A 17,581-nucleotide genomic window follows, 5' to 3' on the forward strand; every position below is an offset into this window, starting at 1 on the left:
ATTTTATTAATATATATTATATTATTAATAAAAATAAAAAAAATTATTCAATCCGGTATAAGACATTAATTTGTTTTTCAATCAAGTATGTGGAATTAAATTTTTTAATCTCGTATTTCGGATTTTTGAACCCCCGTTTCCGTTTTTAGTTTTTCTTTAGTTTTTTTTTATTTAAATTTATATTTATTTCTTTAATTTAAATATTTATTTAATTATTTTTAATTCATCCAATATTTTATTACTAATTTTTTTAGAAATAAAAATTAAAAGTTAATACATTTTACTAAGAAATAGTTTTCGTCCAACACACTGGATTGAGGAAAAATTTTATTTTATTACTTTACATTAATTTTTTTTAACTAAATTATTTTTTTTTTATTCATCTGATTTATTGTTTTTTAAACACTTTTGTTTGGTATACGATGGATTAAAAATAAAAAATTGATAAAAATAATAGTTTTATCGTATAGGATAATAACAAAATTAATTTATTAAAGATTTTTGAAAAGAAAAATTTTTATTTATTTATCAAACCGGTAATAATATTTTTTCCGGTTAGTGCGATTCATTTTTTGTTTATTTTTTAAGCCCGTATTATGGAAGTTTTATTTATTTTTGAGCCCATGTTTTAGTTTTTTATTTTAATTAATTTTATTTTATGTTTTTTTTTTGATTTTTGATTTTTTTTATTTAATTTTTGTATTAATTTTTTTTATTTATGTAGTTTTAATCCCAATAGAAATAAATTTTCAAACCGATATGTGGAAACAAACATTTTTTTCGAACCAGTTGTGATATTAAAATTTTTTTAACCTCGTATTTGTGATTTTTTTAGTTTTATTCTATTTTTTCATAACTTAAATTTTTTTCATTTGAGTATATTTTTTAAATTTAATATATCTATTTTTTATATTAGCAACTCTGGTTATTCGAAATATTTTTTATTAAATTTTTGTTAAAATTTTTTTGTCCTGAACTTGGAACTTTTATTTTTTAATACTATTTTCTTTAGTTTTATTCATTTAATTTTTTTTAGTTGTTTAAATTTTTATTTGTTCAATTTTTTTCTTTAAATTTTAGTGTTTTCTTTAATATATTCATTTTTTCCGAGTACCAGATTAAAAACAAATTTCATTCAAAAGTTATTTATTTTTTTTATAAATTTCATTAACATTTAAATGTCTTATTAGCAACCCTGGTTATTTGAAACATTTTTATAAATATTTTTTTAAGATTTTATTTCTTATATTTAATCCCATTTTCTTCTTTTTTTTTAATTAAATTTTTTTTAACTTAATTTCAATTTTTTTCTTTTAATTTTAGTATTTATTTTTATATATCCATTTTTTCCAAATGTGAGCTAAAAAAAATCATTCAAATGTTAATTTAATTATTATTTTAAATCCTTATTTTTTTTTCTTAATTTAATTTCGATTTTTTTTTTTTATTTTAGTAATTTCTTTTCCTTTTTTATCTAATTTTTTAATCCCATATTTCCCAAATTGAAACAAAATTTCCCAAATACGGGATTAAAAAATAAAAAATACAATTTTAATTCAAATGCTATTACGTTTTTATAATGCATTAAACTGGTTTTACAAGATATTTTTTAAATTTTTTTTAATATTTTTTTTATATGTTATTAAATATTTCTTTCTTCACAAACTGTTTGATAATTGGTGGTTTCGGTTAGACGTCGCATATTTTATTTTCATACAGCTGCACATGACAGTGAATATGGAATTAACAGTTTATAATATATGTATATCGTCTCCTAAAATGCAAAATAACACAACATTCCTTTTCATAAGTTTTCAAATGAAGGGAAAACGATATAATGGTGAACTTATCGAAACAAAATTAGGGTTTTGGTTATAAAACAGTTATATATTGATTATCTTCTGGTTATATCTGAATGGAAGCTGAAAATTTTATGCCAGATATACATATGTACATATGTGGCATGATGCACTGGATCATAAGCAATAAAAACACAATTTCGATTTTTTTTATGATACGTTGTTTTGCATTTTAAGTGACTTTGATTATTTTTTCGAGTGAGCAATTTCTACCACACTTTTAATTGATTTTGTGCCCATTCCAAGCGTTCAGTCAAAAGTTCGGCCGCACTACAAACTTTAGCAAAATTCTAAACTGCTGCCAAACTGTATTTGCTTGCAACTAATTATTATTTTAATTAAAAAATATATAAATAATTAACGCATTAACTGAAAATTGTGTGGGAAAAAATAAACAAACAAATGACAAATGCGATGAATAATGAGAATTCACGAATAGTCAAATGAATCGATATATGAAAAACGCGTCCTTTAGAACAAAATCAATTTTAGTCAATTAAAAACCGAATACACATAAACATTAAGGTAGGAAAAAGCAAATAAGCAGTAAAAGTTACATATACATAACATGCATATACACATATATGTATGTATGTGAAATAGTTTCTGTTAAGTTTTTAAGCATTTATGCAATTCTCTCCTTTTTTGTGCTATTAAACTCTTTTCCATTAGAACAAATTTGACATGTATTAAGTAAAAAAAAAAAATAAAATACGCAAGGCGCAACGCCACAGCGTTTTTGTAAGCGTTAAAACGCAAAGCTTTAAATACTTGAAGTTTTATATATTGAATTCAAGAAACACACAAATGCGGCATGCGACGGGCGCACAACTTATACATGCATACATACACACATACATATAGTATATGTGGAACACCACAAGTTGGCATGGCAGCCCGTGGCATAGCCGGACTTTTGTCAATTTAGGCCAAAAACAGCAAGTAGAACATTAAAGACGAGCTAAAAATGAACACATGAGGGCACAACCCAATGCTGCTTGCATGAAGAAATGAAGAAATGACAATTTAAAATACCAAATACTAAATACTTAATAATAATATTATAAAGAAATGATTAAAATGAGAAAAAAAACACCTAGCAATTATATGGTACACTTTTTTACTCAAGAACGTCAGTGCGTATATGAGAACAAAGTTGATTATTACGAAGATAAATATATATATATATATACATAAAAATAAAATAAAAGTAACAAGTATACATACACACATATCATTTCTCCTTTTTCTAAAGCCGACAGACCGAAGAAAAATCTTAAACCATTTCATTTAACGGTATTTTACGACACTAGATAAATACCTACATATGTATGTAGAGTTACACTTATGAAGCATGCATACGCAATGTGTTTTGCTTAAGAATTACTACGGCTAGCAACAAATGCTCGCAATTAGACACCAATTAATCAAAGCGTTGCGAGTCACTTTTGCCAAGCACACGTACATGTCGCTCAAAGAGCCAAATGTTATTTCAAAAAAAAAATTGTTGTTTGTAGCTTTCTGTTTACACGCGACTGTCGCAGCTTAAGACTTGTGTATAAGTGCAATTTTGCATGTATATACATACATACATACTTACATACTTACATGAAAGTGCATAAGTTCCACAGCTTTAGCGCTTACCAGCAATTTTCTTTCGCATGTTCAGCATTTGCCTTACTGAAAAGCATATTCATGAAGCCTGTGGGCGATCTGAAGTCATCAAACACACACTCACTATTGTCCTTAACACACACAAACACAGCGAGACACAGCGACACAAATTTCACTTCATTTACCTACGAGCAACGACAATTTGTATAATATGTATTGATAGTAAATGCAGCAATTACTGCATGCAACAAATACAACAAATATAAACTACTTATAATTTTATAGCGTCAACACACACATACACAGACTTACTCTCACACACACACACACAGAGTGTAAAATATACACTTTTAAACGAACTCAAACTCACACGTTTTTGCTATATCGAATTCTTTGCGCGTTCTTCTGCGATGGAATTCCTAACAAACACCTTCACTATATTGACAATATCTTATATATATATATATAAATATTTTACACTATACTATATATATATATATATACAAAAAACACATATATATATATAATCAATGTAAAGAGAAAAACTTCAATGCAAAATGCAAATAGTTAAGTGAACAACAAAATATATACTTATATATATATACATATATATATATATATGAAAAGCAATGTATTTATTTACAAGCACCAAAAAATGGTGGTAGTTAAAAAAATACTTGCTAATTACTACGAAACACATGCATAAATTGTTAAATGGGCGTGTCAAATTTGTACGAAATAAAGGTAAATTTCTGCTTGTTTGCCACTGCAATACTCGTAGTGTTGAAATTATGCGAGTTTAAGTGACGACACTCTACTTTGTTGACATTGATAAACAGCACGAAACGTAGCTGATCATTAGCAGACACTGTAAGCATTACTTTAACACATTTTACTTACATTTTGTTAACGATTGGATGATGAAGTCTTGAATTTCAAATGCTAAGTGTAAAGGGTTCGTTAGTACGGTGGTATAAGACACTGCACGGTGCTCAGTATGTACTTGTGTACGCGAAACCAAGAATTATAACAGTCGAAGCTCTAGCATTGATTTCCAACACATAACTCGGTCACATAGACCACTGAGTGTTAGATAAGCGGGCGCAATTTGTAAAACCACGCCAACTATTCAATATTTTATAAGAGCTATCTACGATTCGAAACAAAATCGAGTGTCTAGCATCGATTTCCAACACATAACTCGGACATATATTTCCTATTAAATTCATTTGACTTCGCATTTGCTTAGCTGAGAGTAATCGGACTCCTTTTTATTTCGCAGAAGGTGAATCACGATTGGTTTCTGTGTTTAATATTGAGTATATAAGAGGCGGATTTGCTTTGATTTTTGTAGTCGAGTATTACTTAAGCGGGCGCTATTTCGAAAACGGCGCCAATATTCAGTATTTTATAATAGTCGTCTTCGAATCGGCATTTTTAAGCTCGCTTCTGCTCGCTTGTCAAAAAAATTACATGTAAGAGCAACGAGAAAGTTAGCGAGTGCAATTGGTACAAGAATGTTTAAAAATACAAGAAAAGAAGAAACTTTCATTTTCATTTGACATTTGAGAATAGCATTAAAGATGGCGGATATCCGTTATTAAGGTGGTATTCTAGTCTAGACTCTAAAGGCATGAATTTTAGGTAAAAAAGATAATATTTTTACTTTCCATTTTTTATTTGTTATTTATTAGTATTACAATAATACTAAAAAAAAACTTTCAAAAATTAGCAGCTGATAATGTGGAGGTCTCAAAAAATGGCACGTGACCATACAGACATTATCAACACCCCTAGCAATCCAAAAAATTATTAATCTAGATTAATGTTGGATAATGTGATAAAAATAATAATAAAATGCCAGTCATTTTCAGTACCAATTGGCAGTGTGGAATGGACACAGTAACCACCTTGGTATGGTTCGAGGCCCATCTAAAATCTCTGTCGTATTTGGGGTCCAGCACCCGGTTGCAATGCAACTCCACATTCGGGTTTTAACCACAAACACCACTTTACTCCCCAAGGGGCCAGTCCGCATGAGCACGTTAGAGCGAATTCCAAGGACTCCTGCTCCCCGTGGTACCAGAATTAAGTCTCCGGTCAGTCCTCGTAGCCGAAACCACTACCAGTTGAGCTTCCAATCTGCTCCGAACTAGTGACCAGGAGTTGGACCCTATACGCACATTACTCCCACACACCATTCAGACAAGAAGCCAACCCTAATTCTCAGTTAAATGCCTTCGCCGTCTAAACAATTCACGCGCAAACGACCCTAACTGTTCTACATTCCGATTAGTGGAGATCACACCACGAACATCTAAACGTCCATCAGTTCAGCTAATCCCCATACCACACTAATGCGCGAGTACATCGAACATTCTCCAAATTACATGCATCCAGTCCCCGTCCATTTTGAGGTAAATCAGAACCTGAGAAATCGTGGGCATCGTTTTGAAATAAACAGCTGCGAAAAAACTGCGTTTAAAGTTTCGCCTAAAGCCGAAAGAGTTTGAATATCGGGTCAATAAAATACCTATATCTTCGAAAATAGTTCGAACTTTTAGAAAATTCTCTGGTAGATATATTCTTGAATAGTTAAACTTTCGGAAATATACTTTTTTTATTTCTAGGCTAGAATACTCTTCAACGCTAACAAATTTTGTGTTTCACAGCTTCGTTTCTCAACTAAGAAAGAATCATAACACCATTTGGCTTGCGTCAATTTTAACGCAAGGTTGCACCAATTATTGATATAACTTGTCCGATTCGTTACTCTGCAACTTCAGGCCAGTCGAAGACAGCTAATGTCTTTATCTAATTACACTAGGCTTTCGTATAATCGGCTATAATCACCAATAAAGAAGAAGAAGTCTTTCGTATACATGCATATAAAGTTATCTGTTCGATTCACTACTTTCCAACGATCGCTTGGCGTTACGAAGACCCGACTAATGTTATGTGTTGGCAACTGTAAACCTACAAACAGCTGCTCGGTGTAGATCAGTCGCGTTTTTTACTGATGACGTTAAGTATATCTAGGGTTTTTTTGGAAAACCGAGCTGCTCGCATACAATATGCTCCGCTTGGAAGAGAGTATCTTTTATCCTGCTTAGAAATGAGTAACTTCCACGCTATTTTTTTATGTCAAACTAAATTATTTCGAACATTTCTGGTATTGCGCACGCAAGTACATACTGAGGAGCACCTATAAAATAAAGACAATGTCCACATACTTCAGAAAAGCGAAGCCATTGGGCAACTCAAAAGAGCATTAGCGCGAAATTAACACGACGGACATGAAATTTCGTAACTTCTTCATTACTTCACACTTTATTGCTAATTTGACTTGTGTAAATAAATATGCAGCTATGTATGAAATATTGCCATTCGCATTGTTAACTCAGTACTACATATAAATACAACAACTATACAAGGAAAAAATTTGCTGTTAATTTTCTTAAACAGATATTTATTACTATACTTAAATATATATACGCCAATACAGCTGAGAATCTTTGTAAATTAAAGAAAAGTATTTTTATCTATGATTTCCAAACATTTTCCAACATTTTTAACAATTAATGGCCATTGAGGCGAATACCAGCAGACAAAATTCAAAAGCAAAACAATTTGTAATTAAAATATATACCGAAAAAGGTTCAACAGCAAAGAAATATAAACAAGCGAATTTGTAAAATAATAAGTAACCAAAACTTAGTATAAATTTACCACACTTAAACGTACATACATACATATATGGAAATTCGAGTATAGCCACATGCAAATGTATGTGTGTTACTAAAATTACAAAAAACAAAAAATAAAAGAATTTTTTTAAAAATCAAACACTACTACAAACAAACACAAGAATTTTGAACTGGACGAAATTGAAGGAAATCAAAATAGTTATGCAAATAACGGACTAACTGGTAAACAGAAATTATGCTATAAAAAATAAAGTTAGTATTAAAATTGAGGCGTCCGAAGGCATGAAAATTTTACTTATTTTCGTTTTTATTTCATACAATTTTCTTATTATTTTGCCAAGAAAGCAACCATGACACCACAAAAATCAATGAAGAAACCAAAAACAAAAAAAAAAAAAAAAACAAAAAATAAGTATATAATATTTGAGATGTTGATATATTTAGTATAAAGACAATTTGAACGTAAGTTCGAAGAAAAAAAGCTGTAATAATTGTTACTAAAACAACTCATAAGGATGAAGAAGAAGACAAGAAGACACTTGCATTCGAAAACCAAACTGTTAATGCTGAAATTTGTGAGAACGGCGAAAAATGTTGATCATTATGAGGGCTAAGTGCATAATATAATTGAATTAAGGCAAATTGAAGGCATAACGGGCACAGTGCATATAAGCATTAACAGTAAATATTTAGCAGAAAGTTAAGAGGCAGTTAAGTTGAGAAAGCAACAAAACAGTTAAATGTATGTAAGAGTAAAATATATATTTAAGGAAAATAATATTATTATTACTATATATTGGATGATGGTGATTTTAAAGCAAAAAAAATACACAAAAATCGAAATTAAAGTTAAAAGTGAACTTTAGATTTAAGCAATTAACAATTCTATGAAGTATATATATATATATAAATGAAATGATTGAATTAATACAAGAATCAATAAAAATACCACAATAAAACTATGAACATTGTTCAAAGGAAATAAATTTGACAAAAAAATATGTTTGTGTTTCTCTCTTAATATCAAATGAAATAATGGAGTAAGTATTATTTTACTAGCGTAGGCAAAAAATAGTAAGACTTTGATCATAATTTATTCATCAAAATCTATGTCGTCCTCTTCAGATTAATCCCCCTTGGCCCCAATACACATGTGCCAACGTTTTCTCCAATCTTCCTCTAAACAGTTGTTAAAGTCAATTTCGGAATAACATTAAATCGGCCCATAATTCCGGACTCTTCTTATGAATAGCTTCACGCAAACGACGCATAGCACTCAAATATTATTCCTTTTTGACAGTTTGTTCAGTCAGAAGGAATTTGGAGTTCACTGCACCTAGATAACCGAAGAAAACTGTCAACAAAACATAGATTTTTGACCTGCTTTGACGAGTTTCTATCGGCTTCGGCTCAAATTTGACATGATATTCGGCCGATTGATCGTCTGTTTCCGGAAGTTAAGCATAGACCAAAAGACTCATCACCAGTAATAAAACGTTTCATGACATCCTTGTAGTCGGAAGGCATTTATACGCAGGCATTAATTTTGGAACCAATTGTGCTTACACTTTTCTTAGGGCCAAATGATCTTTCGAAATGATTTTCCCTGATCCTTCGGATATACCAATGATGCCAGCAAGATCTTAGTCAGAGATTCTCAAGTACCGATTACTTCATTTTATTGACGTGTTGATCATCGGTTGATGTTGATGGCCGTCCTGGACGTGGTTCATAGTCAACGCGTTCACGACGATCTCTGAATAATTTGTACCAATCAAAAACCCTGTCTCGCGACAAGCAATCACCGAAGACCTTTTCCAACATTCTGAACGTTTTGGCATGAGAAATTTGATTCTGCACACAGAATTGAATGAAACTTCTTTGTTTAATAATTTTACTCATCGTAAAAATCGCCGAAAGAATTTTATGTGCTTCAGAAAGACAAATATACACTAAACACTAATGATTATTTTGTGATGTGACATTTGGCACAGATGTCGAAGTCATACTGACCTAGAAAAAATATTTCGATAAATGGGTTTTCGCCCGAAATTTAAATTTAAAAGTGTTTTTGTTGAAGACTCTGGATAGGCTATGAACCTGCACACCAGGGCCAGTATACCCCAAAACATAATATTAGGAGCTCAGCATGTACTATATACAGCCAGTGTAGTTCGGTAGACACTGCTTTGCACGCCGTTGTGTCATGCTTGGAGGGAGAAATTTGAGGTCGAATCGAACCTTAAGCACCTTTTTTCTATGCAACAGAACTGTTGTGTCAGAGCAGGGCAGCGCACGAGCACTACGAAAAGTCAATAGAGCCACTCCGCACGGTGACCTTTTGTCTCTTCTCAAATCTAATTCTTAGCAGGGCGCTTCCTTCTTTACCTTGTAGAAAATGGGAAGTACGGCAAATGCACTACTTCAAAGATTGCTATCAGCTTTCGGGGAGCCTGTCACATTAAGGGTCTCGCACATACCATAGAGAGATATGTGTGTGTGGCGGAGTCGCAGGAGAAGCGGCGCAATAAACTTTTTTACGAATTAATCAAAGCTTAAGAGAAAAGTTGGAGGAGGAGTCTTTTGTGGCAGCTCTCAATCAACCCTTGTTTCAGATTGCCAGACAACTGTAGTGTTCTTCAAGAAGTAGATAGCAGCAGATGAACTACTACGAAGTGCGGCTTCTTTTAGGGAGCTATGCATCCGCTCCGATAACAGCGATAACAGAACTATAAAGCCTTGAGTTCGCTGACAATGATCTCAAAGCTTGTCAAGGAGTACATGAGCTATTCATCAAACTACTGCAATATTAAACTCGCCTAGATGCCTGGACACAGCAGAGTTTTCGGAAAATGTTAAGCAGATAACTCTTTGAGAAAGGACACCCTTACTCAAATCCAATCAAGATGGGAACGAGCAAGTGTTCCCCTGTCTTCGTGCACTCGGGCGCTGGATCGATGGGCTTCACTCGAGCTCAGTAAGCGTTCGTGAGCAACCAGCACTTACGGGGTTGCCAAAGCCTTCTGACCCAGAGTGGAACAAAAAATATCTATAGAACTACTAGCTCTTTTCAAGGATCACACGGACGCAATGATAGGTGTCCTAAGTGGACACTGCCCAATTAGCACTCATATGGTGACGGTAAAGATTTTGGAGGACGAAAGTCAAAGTTACAGGGAGGAAAAAGAGATAAGAATATCTGCACACCTTCTCTTCTACTGTCCAGCTTTGTTCAGGCAAAGACTGAAGTATCTCGATTACTATACACCCTTCGATTCCGCTGAATTGGATGGAGTAGATATTAGCTGACTCAATTAATTTGAGGCTGACTCTAGGCACTTTGCAAATATGCGACGGTCCTTTTGGTCTTGGTTTTGATGCATTCTCTTAAGAATATTTCGATTATTCTTCTCTGAAAATTTTAAGTAAATTCCACAAATACTCTGTAATGTTCGAAAACAAATTAATTCTTCTTCTTCTTTACTGGCGTAGACACCGCTTACGCGATTATAGCCAAGTTAACAATAGCGAGCCAGTCGTTCCTTCTTTTCGCTACGTGGCGCCAATTGGATATTCAAAGCGAAGCCAGGTTCTTCTCCACCTGGTCCTTCCAACGGAGTGGAGGTCTTCCTCTTCCTCTACTTCCCCCGGCGGGTATTGCGTCGAATACTTTCAGAGCTGGAGTGTTTTCGTCCATCCGGACAACATGACCTAGCCAGCGTAGCAGCTGTCTTTTAATTCGCTGAACTATGTCAATGTCGTCGTTTATCTCGTACAGCTCATCGTTCCATCGAATACGATATTCGCCGTGGCCAATGCGCAAAGGAACCTTTCTCTCAAAAACTCGTAACAACGACTCATCAGTTGTTGTCATCGTCCAAGCCTCTGCACCATATAGCAGGACGGGAATTATGAGTGACTTATAGAGTTTGCTTTTTGTTCGTCGAGAGACTTTACTTTTCAATTGCCTACTCAGTCCGAAGTAGCACCTGTTGGCAAGAGTGCCTGCGTTCGATTTCCAGGCTGACATTATTGGTGGTGTTAATGCTGGTTCCCAAATATACGAAACTATCTACAACTTCAAGGTTATGACTGTCAACAGTGACATGAGAGCCAAGTCGCAAGGAGATATTTCGTCTTGCCTCCGTTCACTACCAGACCCATTTGCTTTGCTTCCTTGTCCAGTCTGTAGAAAGCAGAACTAACGGCGCGGGTGTTGAGGCCGATGATATCAATATCACTGTACACTCTTATAAAAGATTGTACCTGCTCGATTAAGTTCTGCAGCTCGAATTATTTTCTCCAGCAGCAGATTGAAGAAATCCACGATAGGGAGTCGCCTTGTCTGAAACCTCATTTGGTATCGAATGGCTCGGAGAGGTCCTACTAGTAGCAAATGTAAAACTTCAAATGCGTTTTTCTCAAAGCTATGTTTGTTTTTGAACTGGTGATCCCTTTAAACCTCTTAAAACGCAAAATATTTAATTATTCAATAATATATATTTTGTCTCCTTTACAGTAATCCCCACCAGATGTAGTACACTTATGCCAACGATTAGTCCGAAACACTTTTCATAAGCATTTTTTCAGTTTTAAGTGTTTCATATAGACAGTATGACTTGCTTTCTTGCTGTAGCATAAATGTGACAAGACAATACTAAGAACCGAACTTCATTAAAATTCTGAAATATTAAACTTCACAAAAAGTAGGTGGTGCCACGTCCAACTAACTGATTGGACTTTATCTCGCCTGGAAAATCAACAACTGGCCATATATTCACAATGGGTCAAATCTTGGAAAAGACCCGTGAAAAGAGGATCGACACGCACCACATCTTCGTGGATTTCAAAGCTGCCTTTGACAGCACGAAAATGAGCTGCCTTTATGCCGCGTTGTCTGAATTTGGAAAACTAAATTGACGTTGAGCAATACCAAAAGCTCCGTCAGGATCAGGAAAGACCCCTCCGAGCCGTTCGATACCAAACAAGACTTCAGACAAGGCAACTCCCTATCGTGCGACTTCTATAATCTACTCTTGGAGAAAATAATTCGAGCTGCAGAACTTAATCGAGAAGGTACAATCTTCTATAAGAGCGTACAGCTGCTGGCGTACGTCGATGGTATTGGTATAATTGTCATCAAAAGGTCAAGGAAAAACGACTGGCGCGCTGTTTTACAACACGCCTATAACCGAAGCGGTGTCTACGCCAATAAAAAAGAGAAGATATGAAGCCAATGCCACAACCACTTAAAAAAAATATATATGTATAAAATATCCTTTCCCAATTTGTTGTCGTCTTTCTTACATATATGTCAATTTTCTCTCAAGTTATCGCTTTCTCGTACGGACGGACGAACTAAATAAACTCCATATCTATTTCGAGTAGTTGTGAGAAGTATAGAAATATTGTGTGTCCACAGGTATCAAGTACGTAAAATTTTTAAGAAAATATAAAGCTTTATAACAGTAAAAAAAAACAATTTTTTAATTAACCATACCTTTGAAAAAACTTATTTTAAAAATATACAAATTTAATAATTTGTGCTTATCTAAGGCAAGATATAAACATTTTTTGCTATTTTACATAAAAGTATATGTATCTACATATGTACGAGTACATCATTACTTGCATATAGTATTACAACCGATTTGTATAAGCAAGCTCTGTAATCGAGTTTAGCTAGATTTCCCATTATTTTTCGAGCGCTGCTTTTCCCACCACTGCGCATACCAGCGCGCACTTTCTTGGGCAGCATCCTCCGGCTCAACTAGCGGTACATAATCCATATGTATCGAAGCGCGCAAACGATTAAGCATCAACACCGACGCTGTGAAGGACGCAATCGCACGAAGCGAATACGCCAATTTGAATTTCGTTACAGGATAAAGTAACTGCACAAACAGTTCGGTGAGGAAGGAGAGAAGAAAGAAAAGGAAATGCGGCAGATACCATAAGGTCAAATTGATCTTGAATTTTCCACCGAGCAAAGCCATTTTCTGTATGAATCTGGTCACATCATTGATGGGCGTGTCATCGGTCACGAACACCGGCAGACCGGCAATGGCTTTTGGAGTCGCCTTAAGTGTTTTGTAGGCACACAAATGACCCCAAGCCACGTTACCTATGTTGGTAGAGTATGAAAAGTGGTTTAGTAAAGACAATATTTTTGTTGTAAATAACGCTATTTGATTTACCAGCATAGACGAGCTGTTGTTTACCACCAGCGCCGGCAATGCGGGGATAACTGTAACCACGGCTTGACAGGTACTCGAAAACACGGGGCACAAATTTCTCATCGCCTTCGCCATAAGTGAGCGGCGGACGAATGGCCACAGTTTCCAAATAATCTACGAAATAAAAACGATATTTATGAGTATTTAAGTTAGTTAAGAAAGCTCAACTCGGACATTTGTGCTTACCTCGCTGATTACTAAGCAGTGTTCCATTCGAGTTTAACACAATAGATTCAGCGCGCAATTTCGACGACGAATAGCCAGGTATCAGGAAGGATTTGTCGAAATCAGCGGGTTCCTGCGCATTAAAAGTGGGCGTATTGGCCTTTGACTCAGTTTGATTTATGACTATGGTGAATGTGCTGTAGCCTTTAAAGGGCACCAGACACACCGATGCACAGCTGGTGTATATCAGCCTTCTCACATTATGCTGCACACATAAGTCTACCACTGTGCTGGTTCCGTTCACGTTGACACGATCTAACTCCTTGAAATTTGGCGGATACTCAATGCTGACTAAGGCGGCACAGTGGAAAACACAATTTACATTCCTGAAGGCATCCTGCACAGTGCTGGACTTTGGCTCGCAAATGTCTCCGACAAAGGTCTTCAACGCCGCTATGTAAGAAATGCCTGCAAATTAAATGTAAATACTAAGCAACTTGTTGTTGTTGATTTAGTTAATGTCGCACCAATTTTATTTTCAAAGGGCTCGATATCCAAAGAGCGAACTTCTTTGATGCCCAAATTTTTTTGTTCGCGCAAAAGATATTTTAACAAATGCTGCCCGATAAAGCCGCTACCGCCAGTGACTAAAACCACTTCCTCCAATGCGTTCTCAGCCGTTGACGTCATATTATCGGTTTCTGGAATAGTGGAAGATATACATTTTTCAATCTCACATTTAGGCTTGAAACAAACGATGGACGAGTCTAAAATTATACGATACATTGAATATGTACGTAGGATATTAAAGGGTAATCCAGTTCCCTACTTTTTTAAAGAACAAAAAACAGAAACTAAATGTAATGGGGAATGTTTCTTATCATTCGAAAGAACATTCTTTGGCATTTCTAGCGATTGACACGCGTGATGTTTTGCTCAAAGGTCTGAACTTGAGCCAGAAATAGGCCTTATCGCTGAACAAAATTTGGCACGAAGACGTTGGATTTCTTGGAACTTTTTAAGAGCCCATAGAGCGAAGCAATATTCCTTGGGAGTTCGAGCGTCTTCAGTTCTTGCAATTAAGATCTCGACGTAAAATACGCCAAGTCGTTCCATACGTCCGAGTTGCTGCAAATGGCGCCGAATCGACTCTCCACAGTCTTCGTATATACTCTCAGCTACGGCTGCTATATTTTCTTCACTGCGGGCTGGACGTGGTCTATTCGGTCGAATATTATACAAGAATGAATGTAGGGCCTTACGTTGGGTGATGGTTGATTTTCGACCTAATTTGATGTGGTTTTATCGGCTGCGGCTCATCTGTGCCACTATATTCGGCCGATTGATCATCTATTTCCGGGTTCTAAGCAGAGAATCAAGATTCATCGCCAGTAATAATAAGTTTCAGAGACGCCGTACATAACGCACCGAAGACACTATTGCTGTAGTGGGGCAGAGTATCGAAGAAGACCCAAATTAGTCTATCCGCAAACGTGCGCAAGTATCGGAGATGTGTGCATAAACTTTAAGGAAGACCTTACTGAGGAATCTTGATATCCAACCAACTCGTTCAAGAATTGAAGCCGAACGACCATGAAGCGCGTCCAATGTTCATTGAATGGGTCCAAAGCGAGATGGCCACCGATCAAGATTTTCAAAAAATATGATTTTTCGACGAAGCTTATGCTTATAACAAAATATATTATATTTATAAAAAAAACTATTGCATTTTGATTGATGATAACCCACAAACCATTAATTAGACGTCGTGCATCCTCAAAAACTCGCTGTTTTGTGTGCTCTATGAACAGAGGCCATTGAAATTGACCCATATTACTTCAAAAATGAAGCCGGCTAAAATGTAACAGTCCATGGGGAACACTATAGAGTCATGATTAATGACTTTTTCGTGCCTGAATTGGAAGAATTTTCACGATCTTTGCTTCCAGCAGGACAGCGCTAGATGCTATAAAGCCATCGAAACAGTCAGTATATTAAAGGAAACTTTTAGTGAGCGCATTATCTCGCGTCAGGCTTCTAAGACCGTGAGATTTTACACCGCTAGATCATTTTTTGTGGGGCTTTGAGAAGTTGCTTGTCTACGTAGATAAGCCCGAGACGATTGACGCCTTCGAAGAGAATATTCGACACGTTGCTACATACGGCACCAATTGTTGCCAAAAGTGTTTGAAAATTGGAGTTCATGGCTGGAATTTATTCGAGCGAGCCGCGATGGTCACATTCCCGAAATCATTTTTAAAATAATGGGTTGTCAAAAAAGTCTTGCGGTATTTTTATTGAATTTTTTTTTTTTATTGAAATTGAAATGAATTTTTGATGACTCATGCCCTGCTTTTGACCGATGCTACGGCTGCTACTATGCCGGTCTCTTTCCACCAATTCAGCGATTTTATCGCAATTTTCGACGACACGCCTTCCGGAGCGTGGCGCATCTTCGACCACCTCTACACCAGAACGTAAACGTTGAAACCATCGTTGTGCGGTGGAAATGGAAACTGTATCGGGTCCATAAACTGCACAAATTTTATTGGCGGTCTCTCTTTCCCTCTTGATCGCTCCTAGCGGACACGGTATTGGCTCTGCCTCGCATTCGTCTGGAGAGTTTCCTCACTAAGCCAACTCGTCTGCTTTTAAAACAGACCAACTTATGTGCGAGTGGAGTTGAACTGTCAGTGAGCTTAAATCCTTGCTAAATACGTTTACTAAGATGGAATTGGTATTTGGCGACGACGAGGCTAGTAGTGCCGCCTGGTCCTCTGTGTAAATGGTCGTAACTGAGAGTGTACACGAAGACCGTGGAACGTCGATTCGGCACCGTTCGCAGCAAGTCGGACTGACATATGGAACACATTTGAAGCATTTTACATCGATATCTTAAATTGAAAGCGTACAAAATACAGCTTGTGCAAGAACTGAAGCCGCTCGACCTGCCCAAGCGACATCGTTTCGCTCTATGGGCGCTTGAAAAGCTCCAAGAAGATTTTGAGCCAAAATTTGTTCAGCGATGAGGTCATTTCCGGCTCAACGGGTATGTAAACAAGCAAAATTGATGCATTTGGGACGAAGAGCAACATGAAGAGATTCAAGAGCTACCATTTCATCCATAAAAAATAAGTTTTTTTGGCCACCAAGATCGTGTGATATCACATTGTGAGACTTTTTTATGTGGGGATATGTAAAATCTAAAGTCTATGCGGACAATCGATCGTTTCGATTCATGTTTTAGTTCAAATAGATTTACCCACTCGTAAGGGACAACGTTCACTCATAAAACTCGCCGTTTGAGCAAAGTTTATGTTAGCATTAGCGGAAAAAGAGATCGGTTGGTAATCTTAGACGAGTTGATATTCAGTCATGCCAGTGCTAATAAGTCTCAACATTATAAACTTGAAGTAGGTTATAGTTTCACTTTAACACATTTTCACTTGCAATTAAGTGGCTATGTTTACATACAGTCTCCATGGCCTGAGAGACTTTTTGGCAATAAATCTCAACCCATATGTTTCACCATTTAACTAACAAACTTGGCCAGGGCCAAAGAACGAAAAAGGTCACAAACATAAACAAAGCGAGCCACCGCACATGCGCACGCACACGTTAGTTTGTGATGTGATAACGGCAACATTGTATACATAACAAAACCATTTACGTAGTATGTCTATACTATGTCTCCCAAACCGGTTTTCCTCACGTAACCAAGCCATTAAGCGGCGTTCAACATTGCCCTTTGGCATTACTTCAGCGCGAAAAGATTGAAATAGTTTATCTTACAACAGTTTCGATCTATGAATTAGACTACCTTTATGTGTGCCCCTGAAAATTACATACCTTGAAATACAAAAATTAAAAGCACAATTCACTTTTAGCACAGTGTTGGATGATTCGGCAGAGCTTTTAACAAAACTTCACCTTTCTTCGTTTAAATTTGCACGTTCGAGCCGCTTGGACGCTTGTCTACAACTGAAAATGACTGCGCTAA

The 17,581-nt window shown here is 35.7% G+C and overlaps 1 protein-coding gene across 1 annotated transcript; it reads right to left on the minus strand.

Annotated features, from left to right (window-relative positions):
- Positions 1-12,650: 12,650 nt before the first annotated feature.
- On the minus strand, positions 12,651-17,581 carry LOC126761368 (3 beta-hydroxysteroid dehydrogenase/Delta 5-->4-isomerase type 2). Its single transcript, XM_050477468.1, has 5 exons — positions 17,431-17,581; positions 14,109-14,282; positions 13,603-14,049; positions 13,378-13,530; positions 12,651-13,304 (listed from the first exon to the last, which is right to left on the minus strand). Exons 2-5 carry the CDS (start codon positions 14,269-14,271, stop codon positions 12,859-12,861), a joined length of 1,209 nt encoding a protein of 402 aa, XP_050333425.1. The 5' UTR covers positions 14,272-14,282; positions 17,431-17,581; the 3' UTR covers positions 12,651-12,858.

The sequence above is a fragment of the Bactrocera neohumeralis genome, chromosome 6 (assembly GCF_024586455.1).
Source record: "Bactrocera neohumeralis isolate Rockhampton chromosome 6, APGP_CSIRO_Bneo_wtdbg2-racon-allhic-juicebox.fasta_v2, whole genome shotgun sequence".
Classification (NCBI taxonomy): Eukaryota; Metazoa; Arthropoda; class Insecta; order Diptera; family Tephritidae; genus Bactrocera; species Bactrocera neohumeralis.

Excerpts from the sequence above, each read along its gene's own strand:
- LOC126761368 (XM_050477468.1), bottom strand. The coding sequence starts at position 14,271 with ATGACGTCAACGGCTGAGAACGCATTGGAGGAAGTGGTTTTAGTCACT. Across the intron at positions 13,531-13,602 it reads ACTGCTTAGTAATCAGCGAG|ATTATTTGGAAACTGTGGCC; the intron begins GTAAGCACAAAT and ends TTTATTTCGTAG. Across the intron at positions 13,305-13,377 it reads ACAACAGCTCGTCTATGCTG|GTAACGTGGCTTGGGGTCAT; the intron begins GTAAATCAAATA and ends CTACCAACATAG.